Source organism: Salmo salar, unplaced genomic scaffold (assembly GCF_965601325.2).
Source record: "Salmo salar unplaced genomic scaffold, fSalSal1 ptg000322l, whole genome shotgun sequence".
Taxonomy (NCBI): domain Eukaryota; kingdom Metazoa; phylum Chordata; class Actinopteri; order Salmoniformes; family Salmonidae; genus Salmo; species Salmo salar.
The window spans coordinates 807637-833988 of NW_027675349.1; the positions used below are offsets into that span (position 1 = coordinate 807637).

Consider the following 26352-nt stretch of genomic DNA (forward strand, 5'->3'; position numbering starts at 1 on the left):
GCTAAGACACTGGCAAGCTTCTTCAAGCAGCGCACAGCCACCACCACTGCGCCACCAACCAAGAGGGAGGCTATTGAAAATGAACTGTCAAGTTACTTGCAGTCAGCAAGTGTGGAGAGTGACACTGATCCCCTCAAGTGGTGGAAGGATCATGAAGTTGTCTTTCCAGCTCTGAGCCACCTGGCAAAAAAAAGTATCTCTTGGTACCAGCTACCAGTTCACCCTCCGAAAGGGTTTTCAGCTGCAGTGGCAATATCGTGACCTGCCACAGAGCATCTCTGAAGCCGGATGCCGTTGACAGGCTGGTGTTTCTCGCACAAAATCTTTAAACGAAGGAGGACACGCTTGTCTTCTAATGTCTACCTCAAGACAGCATTACTGTTTATCAAAGTAAAAAAAGAGGGGGAAAATGTTTATTGAGTTGATAGTCTGTTTCTTGTGCAACTGGTTGAGGCTGTTCAGATAAGAAATTGAGTTAACAAAAAGCAAATGGTAATCTCAGGCTGATGTTTAAAAAACATTTTCTCAAACTGAGCACTTTATTTTGTTCTTTATTTATATATAATTGCTGCCCTTACTAGGGTTTGTCATATTTTATTATTTTGTAATGTTCGTTATTTGCATCTGTGGATTTGTTAGAAAGGAGAAGAAATCTGTAATTTGATTTTAATAAGCCATTTAAAGTTGTCAAACTAAAAAAAAGTTGACTTTTCTCATAAATATATATATAATATTTATTTCAGAAAAAGATAGGCCTATTTTATAGACTATTTTTGTTTAAGATATTTTTATTTAATTTTAAATGTGCACCTTATGGAGCTTTGATTTCAAAAAAGGTCGTCCTGTTGTTCTACAGTGTTTATGTTTACATGTTATTGTTATTTGAACAGCTGAGCATTTAATCTGAACCAGGTGAAGAGCCCTGTTTATTATTTATTCATTTGATTTTTCAACTGTTCACTGAAATAGCCGCTTTCAATAAAACTACTTGAGACATGTCATATCTGGCTTTGACTTTGACTGAACATTTGCTCTCACTTTGCAGAAAAAATATCAGGATATATATCTTATATCGATATTCAGCCTAAATATATCAGGATATGACTTTTGGTCCATATCGCCCAGCCCTAGCTCAAGCATTATTGAGCACATCTGCAGCAATAAGTGACTGACTGACCTGACAGGTGACCTGCCATGATACTATGCCTTTAGAGGTGGGGGTGGAAATGCAGTTGTTGTTCAGTCACTGCATGAATATTAAATACGGGTTATGCATATTCCATTTTTTTGTCCTCTAGTAAAACAAGTTGTTGTTGAACCAACTACCAATACTTCAATAAAATAGACGACTATTACATATTGGCCTATGTGTTTTCTTGCTGTGTTTCCATCCAGTAAAACTGTTAAGGAGAGAACGTTAGCATACAAAAGCTGTCCTCAATCTTCAGCTGGAAAGATGTCCAGTTCCAGTTATGATATTGGCAAATACTGTTTGTGGTTTCTGAAAGTACAGAATAAAGAGGAATTATCCATTAGAATACAATATAAGGATATAGCAATAAAACAATATTACAAATAACATAAAAATAGTTTATTGCATTGACAAAATCCCAGATTTGAGTTCTAACAGTAAGAAAGTAACTTTTGAGCTCCACAAGGGGGCAAGGCAGGGCAGAACAGAGCCATGCTGAATAGACCACATAAACAAACCATGGTCATATGTTTTATTTTATTTAACTAGGCAAGTCATTTAACAACAAATTATTATTTACCTATGATGGCCTACACCAGCCAAACTCGGACAACACTGGGCCAATTGTGCGCTGCCCTATGGGACTCCCAATCACAGCCAGTTGTGATACAGCCTGGATTTGAACCGGGGAGTCTGTAGTGACGTCTCTAGCACTGATGTGCAGTGTCTTTGACCGCTGCGCCACTAGGGCGTCATAAGGCCATGTAGCTTCAAAATACAACACCAGATAATACTTCTCTGACGCAATTAGCATTGTTTTACAGAGCTGATAGAAAAATGTAGCTAGCTACCTAAGCACGATTGAATATAACACCATAAAGGTTATAAAATGAGTAACGTTACCTCACGTGTCCGCGGTTATAAAGAATATACACAAATCTATTATGCTACAATAGAAACGACATACATAAACTATTACAACGTAATAATGCACTTACTTTGATAGAAACGCACACATTTCCAAAGTTATTATTAGTAAGGAAAACAATGAGGGCAACAGATGGAAAATGTCAACACGTGTGCAGATCCTGTTCTGACGGGAGATGAGCAAATGTCTGCAGACTTGAACTGCACAAACAATTGGAAAATGCTTGGGGAATTTTGTCCCGGTCAGAAATGTCCCAAAAATTAAATTGTCGTGAATGAATGAAGAGGCGGAACACTCCTAAATTCTAACTGTTCTTAGAAAATAAAAACTTGTTAAGAAAATCATTTGAAATTGAAGTTAGAAAACAGCCTATAAATAAAAACAGTCTGCGTGCTTTGGTTTGAGGGCAGCGCGGATTAAATGCACTGTTACGTAACAATCACATTCTGGAATGGAGAGAACATTCTAACATCACGAGTATAAAAAACTCACGCTGGGGCGACCGATAGAGATATTAGGAACTCACTCTGGGGCGACCGATAGAGATATTAGGAACTCACGCTGGGGCCAACGATAGAGATATTAGGAACTCACGTTGGGGCGACCGATAGAGATATTTGGAACTCACACTGGGGCGACCGATAGATATATTTGGAACTCACGCTGGGGCGACCGATAGAAATATTAGGAACTCACGCTGGGGCGACCGATAGAGATTTTAGGAACTCACGCTGGGGCGACCAATAGAGAATTTAGGAACTCACGCTGGGGCGACCGATAGAGATATTAGGAACACACGCTGGGGCGACCGATAGAGATATTAGGAACTCACACTGGGGCGACCGATAGAGATATTAGGAACTCACGCTGGGGAGACCGATAGAGATATTTGGAACTCACTCTGGGGCGACCGATAGAGATATTTGGAACTCACACTGGGGCAACCGATAGAGATATTTGGAACTCACGCTGGGGGGACCGATAGAGATATTTGGAACTCACTCTGGGGCGTCTTTTTCAACATTTCAAGATAGCAGTTAGTTCAGTTTTATCTTATTAAAGACAGCTGTATAATTTTTTTTTCATTTTGCCATATTCTTTGGGACTTTTTTTTGCTCTGTTTGAAGGCTGTCAGCTTCTTCTCAGGAAGTCAAACTTTGCTAATAGAGGAATTTGTATTTCGCGCCACGCCCATCATTGGATATTGGAGCAGGTGTTCCGCTAGCGGAACGTCTAGATGTAAGAGGTTAATTAAGTAGTTCGTTATCCAATAGGCCACAAAGTGTTTCCGAACCTGCTCTACTATCCCCCCTGTTGACACATGGCTCTGCCCATGTGTCAATCTTGCCGCATCTCTAAACAATGACTTAGGTAGTATTGGTAACTTATCATGATACCAAATATCGTCCTTATATAAATAGCTCCTAACTTCTCCCATTTCGAAATCCCTTTCACTGGTGCTCTAGACTGACAATTTTAATATAGCTTTGTCTATGTTTACTTCCTCTTTTAAGAACTGCTGTGTCGACGGCTGCGGTTTAACCTGTTTAGGATAGGGGGCAGTATTTTCACGGCCGGATAAAAAACGTACCCGATTTAATCTGGTTATTATTACTGCCCAGAAACTAGATTATGCATATAATTGTTTGATTTGGATAGAAAACACCCTAAAGTTTCTAAAACGTTGTGAATTGTGTCTGTGAGTATAACAGAACTCATATGGCAGGCCAAAACCTGAGAAGATTCTATACAGGAAGTGCCCTCTCTGACCATTTCTTGGCCTTCTATTGCCTCTTTATCGAAAACAGAGAATCTCTGCTGTAACGTGACATTTTCTAAGACTCCCATAGGCTCTAAGAACGCGCCAGAACGTTGAATGATGACTCTGCAGTCCCTGGCTGAAAAAAATAGCGCATTTGGATAGTGGTCGATCTGAGAACAATGAAATGTGCGCGTGCATGCACGTGAAGAGTCCATTTGACATTTTCAGTCTTTGAACGAAAACAACGTCGCCCGGTCGGAACATTATCGCTATTTCACAGAAAAATCACAGAAAAATTGATTTTAAACAGCGTTTGACATGCTTCGAAGTACAGTAATGGAATATTTTGAAATCTTTTGTCACGATATGCGCCGGTGCGTCACCCTTTCGGATAGTGTCTTGAACGCAAGAACAAACGCAGCTATTTGGATATAACTATGGATTATTTGGAACCAAACCAACATTTGTTGTTGAAGTAGAAGTCCTGGGAGTTCATTCTGATGAAGAACAGCAAAGGTAATCCAATTTTTCTTATAGTAAATCTGAGTTTGGTGAGGGCCAAACTTGGTGGGTGTCAAAATAGCTAGCCATGATGGCCGGGCTATCTACTCAGAATATTGCAAAATGTGCTTTCACCGTAAAGCTATTTTAAAATCTGACATAGCGATTGCATAAAGGAGTTCTGTATCTATAATTCTTAAAATAATTGTTATGTTTTTTGTGAACGTTTATCGTGAGTAATTTAGTAAATTCACCGGAAGTTTCGGTGGGTATGCTAGTTCTGAACATCACATGCTAATGTAAAAAAGCTGTTTTTTTATATAAATATGAACTTGAATGAACAAAACATGCATGTATTGTATAACATAATGTCCTAGGAGTGTCATCTGATGAAGAGCATCAAAGGTTAGTGCTGCATTTAGCTGTGGTTTTGGTTTTTGTGACATTATATGCTAGCTTGAAAAATGGGTGTGTGAATATTTCTGGCTGGGTACTCTCCAGACATAATCTAATGTTTTGCTTTCGTTGTAAAGCCTTTTTGAAATCGGACAATGTGGTTAGATAAAGGATAGTCTTGTCTTTAAAATGGTGTAAAATAGTCATATGTTTGAAAAATTGAAGTTTTGGGATTTTTGAGGAAGTTGTAATTTGCACCACGCCCTATCATTGGATATTGGAGCGGTGTTCCTCTAGCGGAACATCTAGATGTAAGAGGTTAAAGGTTTGACTAAATGATTTCACCCTGAAAAGGTATAACCCGAGTGATTATAAGATGAATGTACTAATGTGTGTGTGTCGGAAAAGTTGAAGCTTAATGATTTAGCAATGTAAGCAACCAGACAGCAGACAACTTGTGACCACTGTGAAACTGATAACAGGAAGAAGGTCTCCCCAACCAGGGAGGGGAGAAACCTTTAGGCTTGCAGTAGATTATGTAACATGGGGCAGGATATGATAAGCAATGTATGAGATGGAGAAGACTTGTAAATAAGCATTGACAGTGTTAAAGAAGAGGAGGGGCATTTGTAAGGGGTATGACATATGGTATGACCAAATGTCAGGTATAAAAGGCTGTGTACATTGTATGATATTCAGAGCTCTCGTAAATAAACATGCTGACCAATTGTAGGCTGGCTCTCCGTCTGCTTCATTCAACCAGAATCTTACACCCTCTGGGGGGCAGACTGAGTAGTTTAATTGAAGTTCGGTTTATGAACATTGGGAACAGAATTCCCATGACAGAAGGTAGAAACTAGGGCCTGTAGGACCTGCCTTGTTGATAGTGTTGTTAAAAATGTAGAGCAGGGCTTTATTATGGACAGACTTCTCCACATCTTAGCTACTGTCGTATCAATATGTTTTGACCATGGCAGTTTACAATCCAGGGTTACTCCAAGCAGTTTAGTCACCTCAACTTGCTCAATTTCCACATTATTCATTACGAGATGAACAGGTGAGCAGTACGCGTCTATGAAATTAGAGCATGAACAGTGTGAGGACCGTTAAAACGTCTTAGGGCTAGGGGGCAGTTTTCGGAAGTTCGGAGAGTCTAGCGAGCCCAAAATAAAATGCCTGTTACTCAGGCCCAGAAACTATGCATATAATTCGTAGATTTGGAAAGAAAACACTCTGACGTTTCCAAAATTGTTAAAATAATGTCTGTGAGTATAACAGAACAGATATGGCAGGCGAAAACCCGAAGAAAATCCGACCAAAAAATAAATAAATAAAATCACAGGCTCATATTTTGTAAAGCTATTGAAAACTCCTATGTCCGTCACCCAGATTGCAATTCATAATAGCTTCCACTAGATGTCAACAGTATTTATTCATGGTTTTGAGGCTTCTATTTTAAAAAATAAATAAATATTTACACTTTCAGTGAGCTGACTGCTTGGGTCACATCAGTGTTTTTGTGCGCGATGGAGAGGCTGCACACTTGCGTATTTGTCATTCCTATTGAACACAGTACTTTCCGTATGAAATATTATAGTTTATTTACATTTTAGACAACCTGAGGATGATATAGACACATTATTTGACTTGTTTGGATGAAATTTACTGGTAGCTTTTAGAACTTCTTTGTCTGCATGTTGAAGGAGTGGATTTCTGAAGTCACGGCGCCTGCTAAACAGACTATTTTGGTATATAAAGAAGGACTTTATCGAACAAAACGACCATTAATTGTGTAGCTGGGACCCTTGGGATTGCAAACAGAGGAAGATCTTCAAAGGTAAGTGATTTATTTTATCGCTATTTGGGATTCTGTGACGCCTGTGCTTGTTTGGAAAATATGTTATTGTGGGGTGCTGTCCTCAGATAATCGAAAGCTATGCTTTCACCGTAAAGCCTTTTTGAAATCTGACAACGCAGTTCGATTGCCAAGATTCTAAGCTTTTAAATGATGTATGACACTTGTATTTTCATGAATGTTTAATACATTCCAATTTTGAATTTGGCGCTCTGCAATTTCACCGGATGTTGTCGTAGGTGTTTCGCAAGCGGTCCGCGAGCCCTAAGAGTTATTAAAACCATGTGCCCTGATTAGTTAAAACTGGTTCCATCAGAGCCCTTACAAAACCTTTTTACAACTGATTCATCACTGTCATACCTTATAGGGTCCAGAGTTTTCCTGGTTAGGTCAACAGATAAGGACAAACTCTGGGCCCCAGGGCAAAAAACTCCCCCCCCACTCTGGGACCTATGGTTGCCACCAGTCTGCTTGCCGTTCTCAGTTATCGTCAGGTTCTGTTTGTGGATGATCAGGGCTTTATTCAGAAAAAGTTTCTTGGGCTACTTTGATTTGCCAAGTGGGCGAGATGTGAATTCCGTGTTTATCTTCATGGACAAACTTGTTGTTCAAACCTACGATGGCTCAGCTTCAAGGGAACGCATCTGCTATTTGTATTTCCAGCTGAGTCCCCTCCTGTTCCATGATTTAGAAGTGATGACCACTCCACTACCATTGTCAACTACCTCCTCACATGAACTGGAAGCCACGTCTCATGTGGCCCACTCATCCACTGGCACATTGAATGTTTCCTCTCCAAGCACTGTGAGGAAACCCCTGTCAATTTTTCTCTCATTACTTTATGTAGAGTCAATCACAAACACAATCACATTATTACACGTCTATGATTTTACTCCTTGCTTGGACTAACTCATTCTTAGCTCTGTTGACTAACTGTGTAGTGTGATGTGTTATTGTCTTCCCAGTCAAATCCTGTCCTGCACTGGTCAAGCCTCTGAACACCTCAACTCATGCCTCATACCCTATTTCAATCACTGCTGTGATCCCTTCCCAAAATGGTGTAAGTAGGCCTCTCATTCCTATTCCCCATAATATTGTACTATAAGTGTCTTTATTAAATGCTTTAGGTTAAAATAATGACTCTTTGACGATTTTTGAAACACATTTTTGACGTCTCTGTGCGTTACGCACCTATACTGTGGGTCTCCCATCCTCCTCAACAACAGAAATGTCTAATAACGTCTAATACAATTCATCATTAATAATTCTGCAAGTTTTCTGTGTTCAGAAGCCTGATTCTACTCACTGTGGTAGTGTGGAAGTGTTGAGCTGTATTATTTGGCCTGTGGTCCTGTTGTCCCCAGTCCCAGTGGTGAAGATAATGTCTTAATTGAGCTTCTTGTCTGTGACTGAGAAACGTAATCTGCACATTTACTAAAACGTCAGCTTTCATCTCTCCCAATGTTCTCAATGTCAAACCATGAAGGCCGGGTAGTTTTTTTTCATGATTGCAACCCAGGTCATTTTAGTCGGCTGGGCCTCGCTACAATGTCGTCGCCAGACCCACTGGCTCCAGGTCATCTACAAGTCTATGCTAGGTAAAGCTCCGCCTTATCTCAGCTCACTGGTCACGATAACAACACCCACCCGTAGCACGCGCTCCAGCAGGTACATCTCACCGGTCATCCCCAAAGCCAACACCTCCTTTGGCCGCCTTTCCTTCCAGTTCTCTGCAGCCAATGACTGGAACGAAGTGCAAAAATCGCTGAAGCTGGAGACTTATATTTCCCTCACTAACTTTAAACATCAGCTATCTGAGCAGCTAACCGATCGCTGCAGCTGTACATAGCCCATCTGTAAATAGCCCATCCAATCTACCTACCTCATCCCCATATTGTTTTTATTTACTTCGCTGCTCTTCTGCACACCAGTATCACTACTTGCACATCATCATCTGCTCATCTATCACTCCAGTGTTAATCTGCTAAATTGTGACTACTTTGCTACTATGGCCTATTTATTGCCATACCTCCTCACGCCATTTGCACACACTGTATATAGACTTTCTTTTTTCTTTTGTGTTGACTGTACGCTTGTTTATTCCACGTAACTCTGTGTTGTTGTTTGTGTCGAACTGCTTTGCTGTATCTTGGCCAGGTCGCAGTTGTAAATGAGAACTTGTTCTCAACTGGCCTACCTGGTTAAATAAAGGTGAAATAATAAAAATAAAAAGATCCTATATCATAATGAGTCAGATTACATGGAGAGGGGGGACCTGATCCTAGATCATAATGAATCAGATTACATGGAGAGGGGGGACCTGATCCTAGATCATAATGAGTCAGATTACATGGAGAGGGGGGGACCTGATCCTAGATCATAATGAATCAGATTACATGGAGAGGGGGGACCTGATCCTATATCATAATGAATCAGATTACATGGAGAGGGGGAACTGATCCTATATCATAATGAATCAGATTACATGGAGAAGGGGGACCTGATCCTAATGAATCAGATTACATGGAGAGGGGGGGACCTGATCCTAGATCATAATGAATCAGATTACATGGAGAGGGGGGGACCTGATCATAATGAATCAGATTACATGGAGAGGGGGGACCTGATCCTAGATCATAATGAATCAGATTACATGGAGAGGGGGGACCTGATCCTATATCATAATGAATCAGATTACATGGAGAGGGGGGACCTGATCCTATATCATAATGAATCAGATTACATGGAGGGGGGGGACCTGATCCTAGATCATAATGAATCAGATTACATGGAGAGGGGGGACCTGATCCTAGATCATAATGAGTCAGATTACATGGAGAGGGGGGGACCTGATCATAATGAATCAGATTACATGGAGAGGGGGGACCTGATCCGAGATCATAATGAATAAGATTACATGGAGAGGGGGGACCTGATCCTATATCATAATGAATCAGATTACATGGAGAGGGGGGACCTGATCCTAGATCATAATGAGTCAGATTACATGGAGAGGGGGGGACCTGATCCTAGATCATAATGAATCAGATTACATGGAGAGGGGGGACCTGATCCTATATCATAATGAATCAGATTACATGGAGAGGGGGAACTGATCCTATATCATAATGAATCAGATTACATGGAGAAGGGGGACCTGATCCTAATGAATCAGATTACATGGAGAGGGGGGGACCTGATCATAATGAATCAGATTACATGGAGAGGGGGGACCTGATCCTAGATCATAATGAATCAGATTACATGGAGTGGGGGGACCTGATCCTATATCATAATGAATCAGATTACATGGAGAGGAGGGACCTGATGCTAGATCATAATGAATCAGATTACATGGAGAGGGGGGACCTGATCCTAGATTATAATGAATCAGATTACATGGAGAGGGGGGGGACCTGATCCTAGATCATAATGAATCAGATTACATGGAGAGGAAGGACCTGATCCTAGATCATAATGAATCAGATTACATGGAGAGGGGGGACCTGATCCTATATCATAATGAATCAGATTACATGGAGAGGGGGGACCTGATCCTAGATCATAATGAATCAGATTACATGGAGAGGTGGGACCTGATCCTAGATCATATTGAATCAGATTACATGGAGAGGAGGGTCCTGATCCTATATCATAATGAATCAGATTACACGGTCAGTTGGTGAGGGTAGACTTGGAGGCTGCCTGACATGGAGTAAGTCCCCCCTCCTCTCCCGTACCTTCCCTATACCCCCTCCTCTCCCCTACCTTCCCTATACCCCCCCCCCCCCCCCCATTATGTTGGACCATCATGTTTATTTGTTTGAATCTTGTCTTTGTTTGTGATCAGGTTAGAAGAGAATGTTTTGTGTAAATTACATAATAATTATACATTTATGGATTGTTTTATGTTGCCTATTGTTTTCTTTTTATTAAACCTGCCATCTACCCACCTGGGGACTGAGGGGTTATGAGAGAACCCCCACATCACTAGCTTCTCTTTATTCAACCTGCCATCTACCCACCTGGGGACTGAGGGTTATGAGAGAACCCCCACATCACTAGCTTCTCTTTATTCAACCTGCCATCTACGCACCTGGGGACTGAGGGTTATGAGAGAACCCCCACATCACTAGCTTCTCTTTATTCAACCTGCCATCTACCCACCTGGGGACTGAGGGTTATGAGAGAACCCCCACATCACTAGCTTCTCTTTATTCAACCTGCCATCTACCCACCTGGGGACTGAGGGTTATGAGAGAACCCCCACATCACTAGCTTCTCTATATACAACCTGCCATCTACCCACCTGGGGACCAAGGGTTATGAGAGAACCCCCACATCACTAGCTTCTCTTTATTCAACCTGCCATCTACCCACCTGGGGACTGAGGGTTATGAGAGAACCCCCACATCACTAGCTTCTCTTTATTCAACCTGCCATCTACCCACCTGGGGACTGAGGGTTATGAGAGAACCACCACATCACTAGCTTCTCTTTATTCAACCTGCCATCTACCCACCTGGGGACTGAGGGTTATGAGAGAACCCCCACATCACTAGCTTCTCTTTATTCAACCTGCCATCTACCCACCTGGTGACTGACGGTTATGAGAGAACCCCCACATCACTAGCTTTCATGTTCTGCAGCCTTGTAAAGATAAGGAGGGGACGACTGGGAGGCAGGTTGGCATTTATTGTCATAAATCTTGCCCTGGAGGCAGGTTGGTATTTATTGTCATGAATCTTGCCCTGGAGGCAGGTTGTCATTTATTGTCATGAATCTTGCCCTGGAGGCAGGTTGGCATTTGTTGTTATGAATCTTGCCCTGGAGGCAGGTTGGTATTTATTGTCATGAATCTTGCCCTGGAGGCAGGTTGGCATTTATTGTCATGAATCTTGCCCTGGAGGCAATTCAGCAAAGTGGTTACTAGCTGGCACAGGCACAAAGTAATACAATCCGATTTTAATCCTAACCTCAACCCTAACCACACTGCTAATCCTTCCCTTAAATTAAGACCATAACACAACATTATTTTCCACAGCCAATTCTGATTTTGCTGCTGACATATCTAGATGAAATCGCACAGTTCTGCCTCCAGGTCAAGATTCATGACAAACGTCAACATGAGACAGGGAGAAGCAATGTAAAAATCAATAACGAAATTGTTTTCACAATTAACATGCTTTTTCTTGTTTCAAGTATGTTTTATTATGAAAAGTACAATATAACCATATATACTTGTACAACTATGGAGCGAATGTCCACATATAATTGTACAATTTATTTTTCCAACATAAAAGACAAGAAATGATCACATTGGTATTTTAACAGTGTTATTGTAAGAGTTTAAATGTTTAAACAGAGGATACATCTAAAACAGGATAAAACAAGTGCAGTATGTTGTGAGAATGTTACTTTAACGTCGACTCATAACGTCACACTATAACTTCATGGGAGTCTTGTGGAAAGACTGCATGTTGTTTTGGGTGGATTGAGTGACGTCTTCATCAACATTTTGCAGAATATTCCGGTAATATTTTCACCTCTTGTCAGCTGCAGACATTCATAAGGAGTTCCAGTAGTTTATTTGCCATTTGCAGGTATTAAAAGTAATACATACATTGTAATTCCTTGTTGGATCTCTCTCACATACAGGACAGTACATACCAGAGGAGGCTGCTGAGGGGAGGACGGCTCATAATAATGTCTGGAACAGAGTGAATGAAATGGAACACATGGAAACCACGTGTTTGATACCATTCCACTTATTCCACTCCAGCCATTACAAGCCTGTCCTCCCTAAATAAGGTCCCACCAACCTCCTGTGGTACAAACACAAACAGTAAAATATATCATAAAAAATGCAAAGTGGTAAAAGATCATTGTGTGTGTGTGTGTGTGTGTTCAGTGTGTGTGTGTGTTCAGTGTGTGTGTGTTGAGTGTGTGTTTATGTGTGTGTCCAGTTTGTGTCCAGTGTGTGTGTGTGTCCTGTGTGTGTGTGTGTGTGTGTGTGTGTGTGTGTGTGTCCAAATGTGTGTGTGTGTGTGTGTGTCCATTTTGTGTCCAGTGAGTGTGTGTGTGTGTGTCCAGTGTGTGTTGAGTGTGTGTATATCCAGTGTGTGTGTGTGTGTGTCCAGTGTGTGTGTGTGTTGAGTGTGTGTGTGTTCAGTGTGTGTATGTCCAGTGTGTGTGTGTGTGTGTGTGTCCAGTGTGTGTGTGTGTGTCCAGTGTGTTGGTGTGTGTGTGTGTGTGTGTCCAGTGTGTGTGTGTGTGTGTCCAGTTTGTGTCCAGTGTGTGTGTCCAGTTTGTGTGTGTGTGTGTGTGTGTGTGTGTGTGTTCAGTGTGTGTGTGTGTGTGTGTGTGTGTGTCCAGTGAGTGTGTGTGTGCGTTTCAGTGTGTGTGTGTGTGTGTGTCCAGTGTGTGTGTGTGTGTGTCCAGTGTCTGTGTCAAGTGTGTGTGTGTGTGTGTGTCCAGTGAGTGTGTGTGTTCAGTGTGTGTGTGTGTGTGTGTGTGTGTGTGTGTGTGTGTGTGTCCAGTGTGTGTGTGTCCATTGTGTGTGTGTGTGTCCAGTGTCTGTGCCCAGTGTGTGTGTGTGTTCAGTGTGTGTGTGTGTTCAGTGTGTGTGTGTTGAGTGTGTGTTTATGTGTGTGTCCAGTTTGTGTCCAGTTTGTGTGTGTGTGTGTGTGTGTCCAATTTGTTTCCAGTGTGTGTGTGTGTGTTGAGTGTGTGTATATCCAGTGTGTGTGTGTGTGTGTGTGTGTGTCCAGTGTGTTGGTGTGTGTGTGTGTGTCCAGTGTGTGTGTGTGTGTGTGTCCAGTGTGTGTGTGTGTGTCCAGTTTGTGTCCAGTGTGTGTGTGTGTGTCCAGTGTGTGCGTGTGTGTGTCCAGTGTGTGTCCAGTGTGTGTGTTTGTCCAGTGTGTGTGTTTGTCCAGTGTGTGTGTGTGTGTGTGTCCAGTGAGTGTGTGTGTGCGTGTCCAGTGAGTGTGTGTGTGCGTTTCAGTGTGTGTGTGTGTGTTTGTCCAGTGTGTGTGTGTGTGTGTGTGTCCAGTGTGTGTGTCCAGTGTGTGTGTGTCCAGTGTGTGTGTGTTCAGTGTGTGTGTGTTCAGTGTGTGTGTGTTCAGTGTGTGTGTTGAGTGTGTGTTTGTGTGTGTCCAGTGTGTGTGTCCAATTTGTTTCCAGTGTGTGTGTTGAGTGTGTGTATATCCAGTGTGTGTGTGTGTGTGTCCAGTGTGTGTGTGTGTTGAGTGTGTGTGTGTTCAGTGTGTGTTTATGTGTGTGTCCAGTGTGTGTGTGTGTCCAGTGTGTGCGTGTGTGTCCAGTGTGTTGGTGTGTGTGTGTGTGTCCAGTGTGTGTGTGTGTCTGTGTCCAGTGTGTGCGTGTGTCCAGTTTGTGTGTGTGTCCAGTTTGTGTGTGTGTGTGTGTGTTCAGTGTGTGTGTGTGTGTGTGTGTGTGTGTGTGTTCAGTGTGTGTGTGTGTTCAGTGTGTGTGTGTGTTCAGTGTGTGTGTGTGTGTGTGTGTGTGTGTCCAGTTTGTGTGTGTGTGTGTGTGTGTGTGTTCAGTGTGTGTGTTTGCGTGTGTCCAGTGTGTGTGCGTGTGTGTGTGTGTGCTTGTGTCCAGTGTGTGTGTGTGTGTGTGTGTGCGTGTGTCCAGTGTGTGTGTGTGTGTGTGTGTCCAGTGTGTGTGTGTGTGTGTGTGTGTCCAGTGTGTGTGTGTGTGTGTGTGTGTGTGTGTGTCCAGTGTGTGTGTGTGTGTCCAGTGTGTGTGTGTGTGTCCAGTGTGTGTGTGTTTGTATTTCCAGTGTGTGTGTGTGTGTCTGTGTCCAGTGTGTGTGTGTGTGTGTGTGTGTCTGTGTCCAGTGTGTGTGTGTGTGTGTGTGTGTCCAGTGTGTGTGTGTGTGTGTCCAGTTATTATTTCAGGGACACTGAGGATTCATAATCAACCCCAAATCCTGGATAGAGGGGCTCAGTGAATGTGGAGGTGAATGTGATCAGGTGGGTCAGTGTGTCAGAGGAGGCTCTATAGAAGGACAGAGTGCCGGCTGACCAGTCCAGATACACTCCTACTCTGTGGGGGCTGGAGGAGGGGACGTCTATGGTAGTGGAGTTATTATTATACCAGCTGGAGGAGGGGACGTCTATGGTAGTGGAGTTATTATTATGCCAGGCAGAGTAACTGTCCAGACTCCAGGACTTGTCATTACATCCAAGACAACAGTCCTTAACCCCTCCTCTCCTGCTGATTCCTTTATATGTCACTCCTATATCAGCCCCCCCACTCCACTCTACCTCCCAGTAACAGCGCCCAGTCAGACCCTCTCTACACAGCACCTGTTCACAGTACTCAAATCTCTCTGGGTGATCAGGATATGGTTGGACTTGGTCTGTATAGGTCACCTTTCTGTTCCCTTCAGACAGAGAGAGGTGTGTGTGTGCTGTGTTTGGGTCCAGTGTGAGCTGACAGGAATCTGGGAGAAGAGCAGAGACCAATGAGGGGAGTCAGAACAATAAGTTAAGTCAGATACTGTATCTACCCTGTCTTTGATTAGAGCACAGCAGAGATCAAATCAGAGAAATATGAGGAGTCAGATAGATACCCAGTCTTTGATTAGATCTACTATTGCTATATATTTCTAGAGGGATTGTTAGGAGTGGCAGTAAAAAGAGACTGTTAGTTACTTCACAATAAAGAGACTCACATTGTAACAACTGTTCTCTGGTCTTGGGCTCTGGAGGCAGAACAACCTCCACTATATTCACTACAGACACACAAACACATTGACAGAGAGAGGGAATGTTATCATCATACCATATTCCACATGTATATGACTAGTAGGGAACTTTCAATGGTCTAAAGTTGATGTTCTGATTGTTTTCAACACACCTGTAGTGGAGATCTTGGTCCATTCTCCTTTAAGGAAGTCTTCTAGTTTCTCTCTCAGTTCAGACACAGTCTTACTCACATCTCCAAAGTACTGAAGAGGACGGACAACGATGCTGGGTAAGTCTGAAGATACACTGATACTGGAGAGAGACTGATAACTCTGGAGAGAGAGAGAGAGAGAGAGAGAGAGAGAGAGAGAGAGAGAGAGAGGGACAGAGAGAGACAGAGAGAGAGACAGAGAGAGATGGACAGAGAGAGAGACAGAGAGAGGGACAGAGAGAGAGAGAGGGACAGAGAGAGAGACAGAGAGAGGGACACAGAGAGAGGGACACAGAGGGACAGAGAGACACAGAGGGACACAGAGAGCCAGAGAGAGAGAGGGACAGAGAGACCCAGAGAGAGGGACACAGAGAGAGAGGGGGGGACACAGACAGAGGGACAGGGGGACACAGACAGAGGGACAGGGGGACACAGACAGAGGGACACAGAGAGAGAGGGACACAGAGAGAGAGGGACACAGAGAGAGAGGGACACAGTGAGACAGAGGGACAGAGAGAGAGACAGAGAGAGGGACATAGAGAGAGACAGAGAGAGGGACATAGAGAGAGACAGAGAGAGAGACAGAGAGAGAGACAGAGAGAGACAGAGAGAGGGACAGAGAGAGGGACAGAGAGAGGGACAGAGAGAGAGAGAGAGAGAGAGACAGAGAGAGAGAGGGACAGAGAGAGAGACAGAGAGAGAGAGAGAGAGAGACAGAGAGAGAGACAGAGAGAGACAGAGAGAGAGACAGAGAGAGAGACAGAGAGAGAGACAGAGAGAGGGTCAGAGAGAGAGACAGAGAGAGGGTCAGAGAGAGGGTCAGAGAGAGACAGAGAGAGGGTCAGAGAGAGACAGAGGGACAGAGAGAGAGAGAGGGACAGAGAGAGAGAGAGGGACAGAGAGAGAGGGACAGAGAGAGAGAGAGGGACAGAGAGAGAGGGACAGAGAGAGAGAGAGGGACATAGAGAGAGGGACATAGAGAGAGACAGAGAGAGGGACATAGAGAGAGAGAGGGACAGAGAGAGGGACAGAGAGAGACAGAGGGACAGAGAGAGAGAGAGAGAGAGGGACAGAGAGAGAGAGAGGACAACATAATGATTGAGATGAATAGTTTCACATGAAGTTCATTTCATATCACATGTAACAAGACAGTTTAGTTACCTGGAGGAAATGGATGTGATCCTCTGTGTGTGAGAGCTGCTCCAGCTCAGTGCTTCTCTTCCTCAGCTCAGCTATCTCCTGCTTCAGTTGCTCCAGGACTCCTTCAGCTTCACTCACTTGATCCTTCTCTTGGGCTCTGATCAGCTCCTTCACCTCAGAGCTCCTTCTCTCAATGGAGCGGATCAGCTCAGTAAAGATCTGATCACTGTCCTCCACTGCTGCCTGTGCAGAGCGCTGTTAAGAGAGAGAGAGAGAGACACAGAGAGAGAGAGAGACACAGAGACAGAGAGAGAGAGAGACACAGAGAGAGAGAGAGACACAGAGAGAGAGAGAGACAGAGAGAGAGAGAGAGAGAGAGAGAGGGGGACAGAGAAAGAGAGAGACAGAGAGATAGCAGTTAGTTAATAGTATCTCTTCTTGCAAATTCATCTTCTGCACATCTATCACTCCAGTGTTTAATTGCTAAATTGTAATTATTTCGCCACCACGGCCTATTTATTAACTTACCTCCTTTATCTTACCTCATTTGCACAACTGTTTATAGACTTTTCTACTGTATTATTGACTGTACGTTTGTTTATTCCATGTGTAACTCTGTGTTGTTGTTTGTATCACACTGCTTTGCTTTATCTTGGCCAGGTCGCAGTTGTAAATGAGAACTTGTTCTCTACTAGCCTACCTGGTTAAATAAAGGACTTGTTCTCAACTGGCCCACCTGGTTAAATAAAGGACTTGTTCTCAACTGGCCTACCTGGTTAAATAAAGGTGAAATTAAATAAACAGTAATGGCATTACCCCGGCAACACAGAGAAAACATGATGAACAGTCTGTCATTGTAGAAAACGGACAACCCCTCCTCAACTCCCAGGTCAACCCGAGCCAATCAGCTATTGGTGTCCAGGGCTCCATGTAATACCCTCCACTGGATGACCCCTGACCTTTCCAGCACTGGGAGCTTATAGAGCACCCTCCACCTATACCCTGCCATGCTCTCAGCCCCCACAACCCCCTGCCTCTGATGCCCCTTCCCTCCCGCTAAGCCCACCTCCGTACGGTACAGTAGCCTCTGTGCTGCTTTGAGTCAGAACGCTGCCACCCTGCTCTCCAGGTCCACCAAACCCAGTGATCAGTGGTTCCTCCCAGACCCACGGCCCAGTCACCACCCCCCCCCTCCTCTCGTGTGGGTCTCAGCAGCTGCCAGGCCCTCAGTACTGCAGCATAGAAATCAGAGACCCCTGTTGTATTGAGTCTCTCCGGCCGCATGATGAAGAGCTGCTGATCCAGCCACAAACCCAATTCAGTTTTCCATAAATGGCACCAAAAAAAACTACCTTTTAATTTACCACTAAAACCTCTTCTTAGGACCAAGCCATAAAAACTGTATTATAATAATAACTGGTTTACGTTTTAACTACCAACAATTGGTAAAAACTTTCCCCTTTCGGAAACAATGGGACGACCTCAGAGTTGACAAGGTAAAAATCTGTTGTTCTGCCGCTGAACAAGGCAGTTAACCTCTATAGGCTAGGCGGGACGAATTCGTCCCACCTACGTAACAGCCAGTCTAATCCAGTGGCGCGATTTTTGAATCGTTTGAAATACTATTACTTCAATTTCTCAAACATATGACTATTTTACAGCTATTTAAAGACAAGACTCTCGTTTATCTAACCACACTGTCCGATTTCAAAAAGGCTTTACAACGAAAGCAAAACATTAGATGATGTCAGGAGAGTGCCCAGCCAGAAATAATCAGACACCCATTTTTCAAGCTAGCATATAATGTCACCAAAACCCAGAAGACAGCTAAATGCAGCACTAACCTTTTATGATCTTCATCAGATGACACACCTAGGACATTATGTTATACAATACATGCATGTCTGTTCAATCAAGTTCATATTTATATCAAAAAACAGCTTTTTACATTAGCATGTGACGTTCAGAAAAAGCATACCCCCCGCAAACTTCCGGGGAATTTACTAACAGTTTGCTAAATTACTCACGATAAACGTTCACAAAAAGCATAACAATTATTTTAAGAATTATAGATACATTAGTCCTCTATGCACTCGATATGTCCGATTTTAAAATAGCTTTTCGGATGAAGCACATTTTGCAATATTCTAAGTACATAGCCCAGCCATCACGGCTAGCTATTTAGACACCCGGCAAGATTAGCCTTCACCATAATAACATTTCCTATAAGAAAAATGTTCTTACCTTTCCTGTTCTTCGTCAGAATACACGCCCAGGACTTCTACTTCAATAACAAATGTAGGTTTGGTCCCAAATAATCCATAGTTATATCCAAATAGCGTCGTTTTGTTCGTGCGTTCTAGACACTATACGAATGGTAATCCACGGTCTAAATGTCTAAATATTCCATTACCGTACTTCGAAGCATGTCAACCGCTGTTTAAAACCAATTTTTATGCCATTTATCTCGTAGAAAAGCGATAATATTCCGACCGGGAATCTGCAATAAACTAAACAGCCGAATTAAAATACTCCACGGGGGCTAATCGCGCACGCGCCTCATTCCATTGTCACCTAATGGGACACTTGGATAAGGTGATAATCTGTTTCAGCCTGAGGCTTCCTCGTCAACCTTCATGATTTTCCCGGGTCCTGAGAGCCTATTGGAGCCCTGGGAATTGTCACGTTACAGCTAAGATCCTTACTCTTCAATAAACAGATGCAAGACGCACGACTCCTTGTCAAACAGGCCACTTCCTGCATGAAACCTTGTCAGGTTTTTGCCTGCCATAGGAGTTCTGTTATACTCAAAGACACCATTCAAACAGTTTTAAAAACTTTAGGGTGTTTTCTATCCAAACCTGAACAATAATATGCATATTCTAGCTTCTGAGTTGGTGTAGGAGGCAGTTAAAAATGGGCACATATTATTTCCAAAATTCTCAATACTGCCCCCTAGCCCAAACAGGTTAACCCACTGGTCCCCAGGAGGCCGTCATTGTAAATAGAATTTGTTCTTAACTGACCTGCCTAGTTAAATAAAGGTTTCATTAAAAAGTCTGGAAATAACTTAACTTTTCATTATTTAGACAGACTCCTCTAAATAATAAATATAATAAAATAACAAAAAAAAAACAGTTAAATGCTAAGTACTATACATAGGTTTTATTTAAAAAATAACAATAGAACCTATTTAGTACTATAATGGTATTTACTAACATAGTATTATTACTATAATAGTTTCTAAAGGGGTTCTAGGCTACCCTACCCTAGAATTAGGGTTCAGGATAAAACAGGTTATACGTAGGGTTAGAGTTTCTGTACACCACTTTGTGACATCTGCTGATGTAAAAAGGTCTTCATAAATACATTAGATTGATTGTTAGGTTCAGGGTATTTAAAGAGATAAACTGTATGGGTTTATATCTCTCTTGCTCCTCCCTGTGGTCTTCTGTGGGAACTACATACCTCATTCACCACACTTGATAGGCTCATAATCTGAGGTAGCAACTGAGTCAGAGCTACAAATCAATGATCTCCACCTATCCATTAGGTTTACAACTCAGTGAACCTGCGCAGCATTCTCTCTATTTGATGTCTACGAACCAACAGATTTCAACGATTATCATATTACCCAGCAGCCATTTAGAAACAAATAAAAAAGGTTATTTCTTTTTTTCCTTTCTTCTGACTGTTTAAATCGGACACATCTTGAAAAAGAGAACAGGGACATGCGATTTGTTGAGAATTTGAACCTTTTTATATATAAAAAAATTATATATACAGTTAACCATGACCAGAACATGTTTAACGTTTGAAGGTTTTGCGCCAACCATCCTGGTAGGGCACTACAATCTATAACCAGGTGAACAGTGAGCTTCCTCACCAAGTAGCTGTAACCAAGTTGATAATAAGTTACCTGAGGTAAACCTACAAGGATAGTTAATAATAAGTTACCTGAGGTAAACCTAATAGGATAGTTAATAATAAGTTACCTGTTGTAAACCTACAAGGATAGTTAATAATAAGTTTCCTGAGGTAAACCTACAAGGATAGTTAATAATAAGTTACCTGAGGTAAACCTACAAGGATAGTTAATAACAAGTTACCTGAGGTAAACCTACAAGGATAGTTAATAATAAGTTACCTGAGGTAAACCTACAAGGTTAGTTAATAATAAGTTACCTGAGTTAAACCTACAAGGATAGTTAATAATAAGTTACCTGAGGTAAACCTACAAGAATAGTTAATAATAAGTTACCTGAGGTAAACCTACAAGGATGGTTAATAATAAGTTACCTGAGGTAAACCTACAAGGATAGTTAATAATAAGTTACCTGAGGTAAACCTACAAGGATAGTTAATAATAAGTTACCTGAGGTAAACCTACAAGGATAGTTAATAATAAGTTACCTGAGGTAAACCTACAAGGATAGTTAATAATAAGTTACCTGAGGTAAACCTACAAGAATAGTTAATAATAAGTTACCTGAGGTAAACCTACAAGGATAGTTCATAATAAGTTACCTGAGGTAAACCTACAAGGATAGTTAATAATAAGTTACCTGAGGTAAACCTACAAGGATAGTTAATAATAAGTTACCTGAGGTAAACACACAAGGATAGTTAATAATAAGTTACCTGAGGTAAACCTACAAGGATAGTTAATAATAAGTTACCTGAGGTAAACATACAAGGATAGTTAATAATAAGTTACCTGAGGTAAACCTACAAGGTTAGTTAATAATAAGTTACCTGAGGTAAACCTACAAGGATAGTTAATAATAAGTTACCTGAGGTAAACCTACAAGGATAGTTAATAATAAGTTACCTGAGGTAAACCTACAAGGTTAGTTAATAATAAGTTACCTGAGGTAAACCTACAAGGATGGTTAATAATAAGTTACCTGAGGTAAACCTACAAGGTTAGTTAATAATAAGTTACCTACTACAAGGTTAACGCGGGCTGGAAGAGAATTACTTCAAAACCACAGCAAACAGCTGGGACATATAGTAATATTATATATATATAATATTATATCACTGGGCTCCTCTGTGCTAACAAACCCTGTGTACCACCCCTCCCCTGTTTAACCTTGAATTTCGTTCAGAAAAACACTTCCACATTTAGCAAAACGAACCAACTCTTTACGGATCTGTTCGGTGGTAATAAACGGAGGCAGATTAGACACCACTACTCTTGTCGAAATCAGCACCAACACAACCCCTCACATAAATCATACTGGTAACTAGCCGGGCAACAAGACTCACCTTTTACATTACCACAACCACCGCCTTGTTCATTCTGGATACAGAGTGTATATGTTCCTCTCCCACCTGTTCACCGACCAGGATCAATAATTCCTCCACACCATTCTCCACAACGCACCTGAAGAGACAGCGTTTCTTCTCCACTCGGTTGAGGACATCAAACTACCCTACTCCCTCCTCAACTCTAACCGATAAACAGCGGAAACCGATAAACAAACCCTCCCACCATGACAAAATACATTTGGAAAATAGGCAAAAGAATAGCTGCACTCTTCACGAACGACAAAACCTCACGTTACCAACTTCTTCTTCTATGGTATAATGGCGGTCCTCAAACCAACGTTAAAGGAGCGTGGCGCCTCCTACTGTGCTGGAGTGTGTTCAATCACAGTTTACACCATTTCTAAATCCTCCTACCTAACTCAGTACTTCTGAGAAAATAAAAAAGATCCCTACTAACTTCTAATAGACCCTCCCCCATCCCCCAAATCCCTTCCAAACCCCCCCAACCCCGTCCAACCTCAATGACCCTACACTTCAATCTTTCCCTCTCTTCAACATCCTTACAACAATATAACAACACATGCTCCACCATTTCATTGACAATACCCTCCATTTACATTTTACATTTTTGACAAAATACATTTGGAAAATAGGCTCTCAATTCTCCATAATAACATTAATACCTCCAATAGTAGGTCACTCCTAATAGATTTACCAGATGATAAACTATTCAATACAGACAGAGAATCTGAGGATACTATAATTCTAACAGGTTGTACGTCCTCCACCCACTGGAGGACAACTATTATCACCAACAGTTCAACTGAGTACACTGACAGTTCATCTGTTAGTCTTCTACATATCTGCACATCACATTCAGGAAGGTAAACACCTGCTCCTGTGGGCCCACTATCTGGGCCCTTGGATCCATCTGTGAAAAGAGGTAAAAAAGCATAACAACTTCTACCAATGTAATTGTCAACCAGTTTCCCTTTATCACTGACTTCTGACCCAATCTTTCCTTTTGTCTACCAAGGTTAGATCAACAACAGGATCTGGGAGTAACCATGGAGGAACATCCCCTATCACCACAGAAAGGGCCAACCTCCAACTCCCTGAAACTACTCTCATCAGCAAGCTTTCCAACTGTCCAACCAAAACCACTGCCTTGTCTACTAGTATATTCCCAACAGTCATCTAGAACAGTAGCAGTGGGATGCTCAACCTCACAGCCTTTCAACCCAATAAGCTAATGACAATTTATTACGTCGTATATCCAAAGGCATCTCACCTGCCTCAACTGGACTATAATATAAATCCATGATATTATGGGATACAAAATGGGAAAAGGGGAAATTATGATAATACTAAAAAACCTCCCTTCTAACTAACCCTACACTCATTAAAACCCACTAGCCCATTCCACTACTTTGACCCTATCTGCTCCTGCACCAGGCCAACTAACCCTACACTCATTAAAACCCACTACCCCATTCCACTACTTTGACCCTATCTGCTCCTGCACCAGGCCAACTAACCCTACACTCATTAAAACCCACTACCCCATTCCACTACTTTGACCCTATCTGCTCCTGTAACCAGGCCAACGGCCTGGGAGGACGGGACACCACCACCCAACACACCCTGGAACTCTTCTGAAGTCAAATCTAGTATGACCAAATACTTCTCTGCAGCTGCCACCAAAACATATTTTTTTTCTGTGATTTTACATTCCATTTCTGCGGTACAGTTGATAACCATTTGCTATGAACACTAAGAAGCCAACCTTACTGAAGCATATATCACTGGTTGGCCCATCCCTCTGTGCTGTCACAGATCTACTACTCACAGGGATCCTCTCAGGATCCCTCAGCCTTGACCCATCCTCCTCTACTTTCTTCACTGCCTCAGCAGTGACAACCTGTTCCCAACAGTGGGGTCAGTGGGATTGGATAGGGGCCCCTCTACTTCTCTCTCTCTCTCTCTCTCTGACTGGAGGAGACAGGTGAAATGGTGTGTCTCCTCTGGTCAACAATACTCACCTTGAAAGACTCCACAGCCTGTTGGAGCTCCTTCAGCTCCTTCTCTCTCTCCTGGAATCTCTGCTGGACCTTCTGCTGACTCATCCCCAGCTGCCTCTGTGGAGAATCACTCTTCAATGAGCTATCAAGCTTTATTAGTCCAGTAGATCAATAGTATAGTAATGTGACATAGGGCCCATAGAGAGGAAGGTCTAAAAAATGGATGGTCCATTTACTAAATGATATTTATTTGTTGCTATGTGAATGATTATAGTTTTTATGGTAGGACTACATGTATCAACAGGTTGAGACTGAACTTTGGACTCATAAAAGGCCATTCAGAATGATAATAGTGTTTGACATTATAAAATGGTGATACATCTGGAGAATCTGGGTTAACATATCAATATACTCAAGGTTTGTGTTCATATTTGTTCTGCTGAGGATCTATTTCATTTCAATGATCTCATATTCAAACAGCCTTAGTTCCTACTGTATCTTTAATTCTTTGTTTATCAGACAGTCACCAACAAGTTGTTCTGGTCTTACCTGTTTCTCAGTCCTCTCTGCTGCAGCTGACACTGTATCATGGCCTTTATGTTCATCCACTGTACACATCAGACAGATACACTGCTGATCGGTACGACAGTAAACCTCCAGCAGTTTGTCATGATGAGAGCAGATCTTCTCCTGTAGTTGTGCGGTGGCTTTGACCAGCTTGTGCTTCTTGAAAGCTGGAGATTCGTAGTGAGATTGGAGGTGAGTCTCACAGTAAGAGGCCAGACACACCAGACAGGACATGAGGGCTTTCTGCTTTCTGGTCCCAGTACAGACATCACACGCCACATCTCTAGGTCCAGCATAGCACAGAGCAGGAGGGGGAGCAGCCTGGAGTCCTGTCTTCTTCAGTTTCTCCACCAGCTCAGCCAACATGTTATTTTTACTCAGCGTAGGCCTCGGACTGAAGGTCTGTCTGCACTGAGGACAGCTATAGACCCCTTTCAGAACATCCTGATCCCAGCAGCCCTCAATACAGCTCCTACAGTAACTGTGCCCACAGGCAGTAGTGACAGGCTCCTTCAGTAGATCCAGACAGACAGAACAACAGAACTGGTCCTGGTCCAGCAGAACTCCCTGTTGAGCCATTTGGACGGTTGTTCACTCTCACACAGACAGACGACACAGAGACTCAGATCAGTTTCGTTTCCTCAGAAGAGAGTTTGTGAAGGGGGATGGACTTCCTGGTTCTGCCAGAGGGGTGGGGTTAGAGGGAGGGTGGGGTTAGAGGGAGGGAGGAAGAGAGAGAGGAACTGCATGCAACATCAAGAGGGAGACAAATAGTCTTGTTCCTTGGTTAGAGCCCTTAACATGGAATAAATGAAATAATGAATCTTAAAATGTGAGTTATTAGAATATAAATGGTAACAGTTTCTATGAAGTACATATTATAATTATTTTAATGACCTTTATAATGCCTTATAATACACTTATGTGTTCTAATAAGCAATAAGGCCTGAGGAGGTGTGGTATATGTAAGGATTGCGGACCTGGTGGCAGTGAAGTCAGACGCAGGAGAGCAGAGATAGGTAATAGCCGGAGCAGTTTAATACAAAACGAACCTACATGGGTACAAAACCCGATGCGCACCAGTAACAGAGTACAAGCACTTACAAACAAACAATTCCACACAAGGACATGGGGGGGAACAGAGGGTTAAATACACAACAATTCATGATGGAAATGGAAACCAGATGTGTAAGAAAACAAGACAAAACAAATGGAAAATGAAAAAGTGGATCGACGATGGCTAGAAGACCGGTGACGCCGACCGCCGAACAAGGAGAGGAAATGACTTCGGTGGAAGTGGTGACAGTATATGGCTAATATACAGTACCACGGCTAAGTGCTGTTTTTAGGCACGACGCAAAGCGGATTGAGAATTATGTAACACTTTCAAAAATACAATCAAATAAAAATGTTATTGGTCACATACACATATTTAGCAGATGTTATTGTGGGTGTAGTGAAATGCTTGTGTTCCTGGTTCCAACACTGCAGTAGTATCTAACAATACACCCTAATGTAAATGTCACGGGTGTCGTAGGGTTTAGACCAAGACGCAGCGGGAAAATGTACACTCATCTTCTTTTATTAAAGGACAAAGAACAGGCCAGTAAGGCACAAAGCTATACACAGCAACAATCTGCCACAAAACCCCCATGACAAACAAACTCCTAATTATAGGACCTTCAATCAGAGGCAACGATAACCAGCTGCCTCCAATTGAAGGTCCAACCCCAATTAACTAAACATAGAACTACAATAGACAAGACAGAACATAGAAATACACTAACATAGAAC

The 26352-nt window shown here is 42.4% G+C and overlaps 1 protein-coding gene across 1 annotated transcript; it reads right to left on the reverse strand.

Moving 5' to 3' along the window:
- Positions 1-16641: 16641 nt before the first annotated feature.
- On the reverse strand, positions 16642-25234 carry LOC145875720 (E3 ubiquitin/ISG15 ligase TRIM25-like). The gene is made up of 3 exons (XM_082971546.1): positions 24541-25234; positions 24013-24108; positions 16642-16951 (listed from the first exon to the last, which is right to left on the reverse strand). Exons 1-3 carry the CDS (start codon positions 25135-25137, stop codon positions 16691-16693), a joined length of 954 nt encoding a protein of 317 aa, XP_082827672.1. The 5' UTR covers positions 25138-25234; the 3' UTR covers positions 16642-16690.
- Between the last annotated feature and the right edge of the window lie 1118 nt (positions 25235-26352).

What these genes read in the sequence shown, in the direction of transcription:
- LOC145875720 (XM_082971546.1), bottom strand. Translation starts at nt 25,137, where the DNA reads ATGGCTCAACAGGGAGTTCTGCTGGACCAGGACCAGTTCTGTTGTTCT. An exon ending in CAGAGAGGACTGAGAAACAG is followed by an intron (nt 24,109 to 24,540) that starts GTAAGACCAGAA and finishes GATTCTCCACAG; the next exon opens with AGGCAGCTGGGGATGAGTCA. An exon ending in AGGCTGTGGAGTCTTTCAAG is followed by an intron (nt 16,952 to 24,012) that starts GTGAGTATTGTT and finishes CTCTCTTAACAG; the next exon opens with CGCTCTGCACAGGCAGCAGT.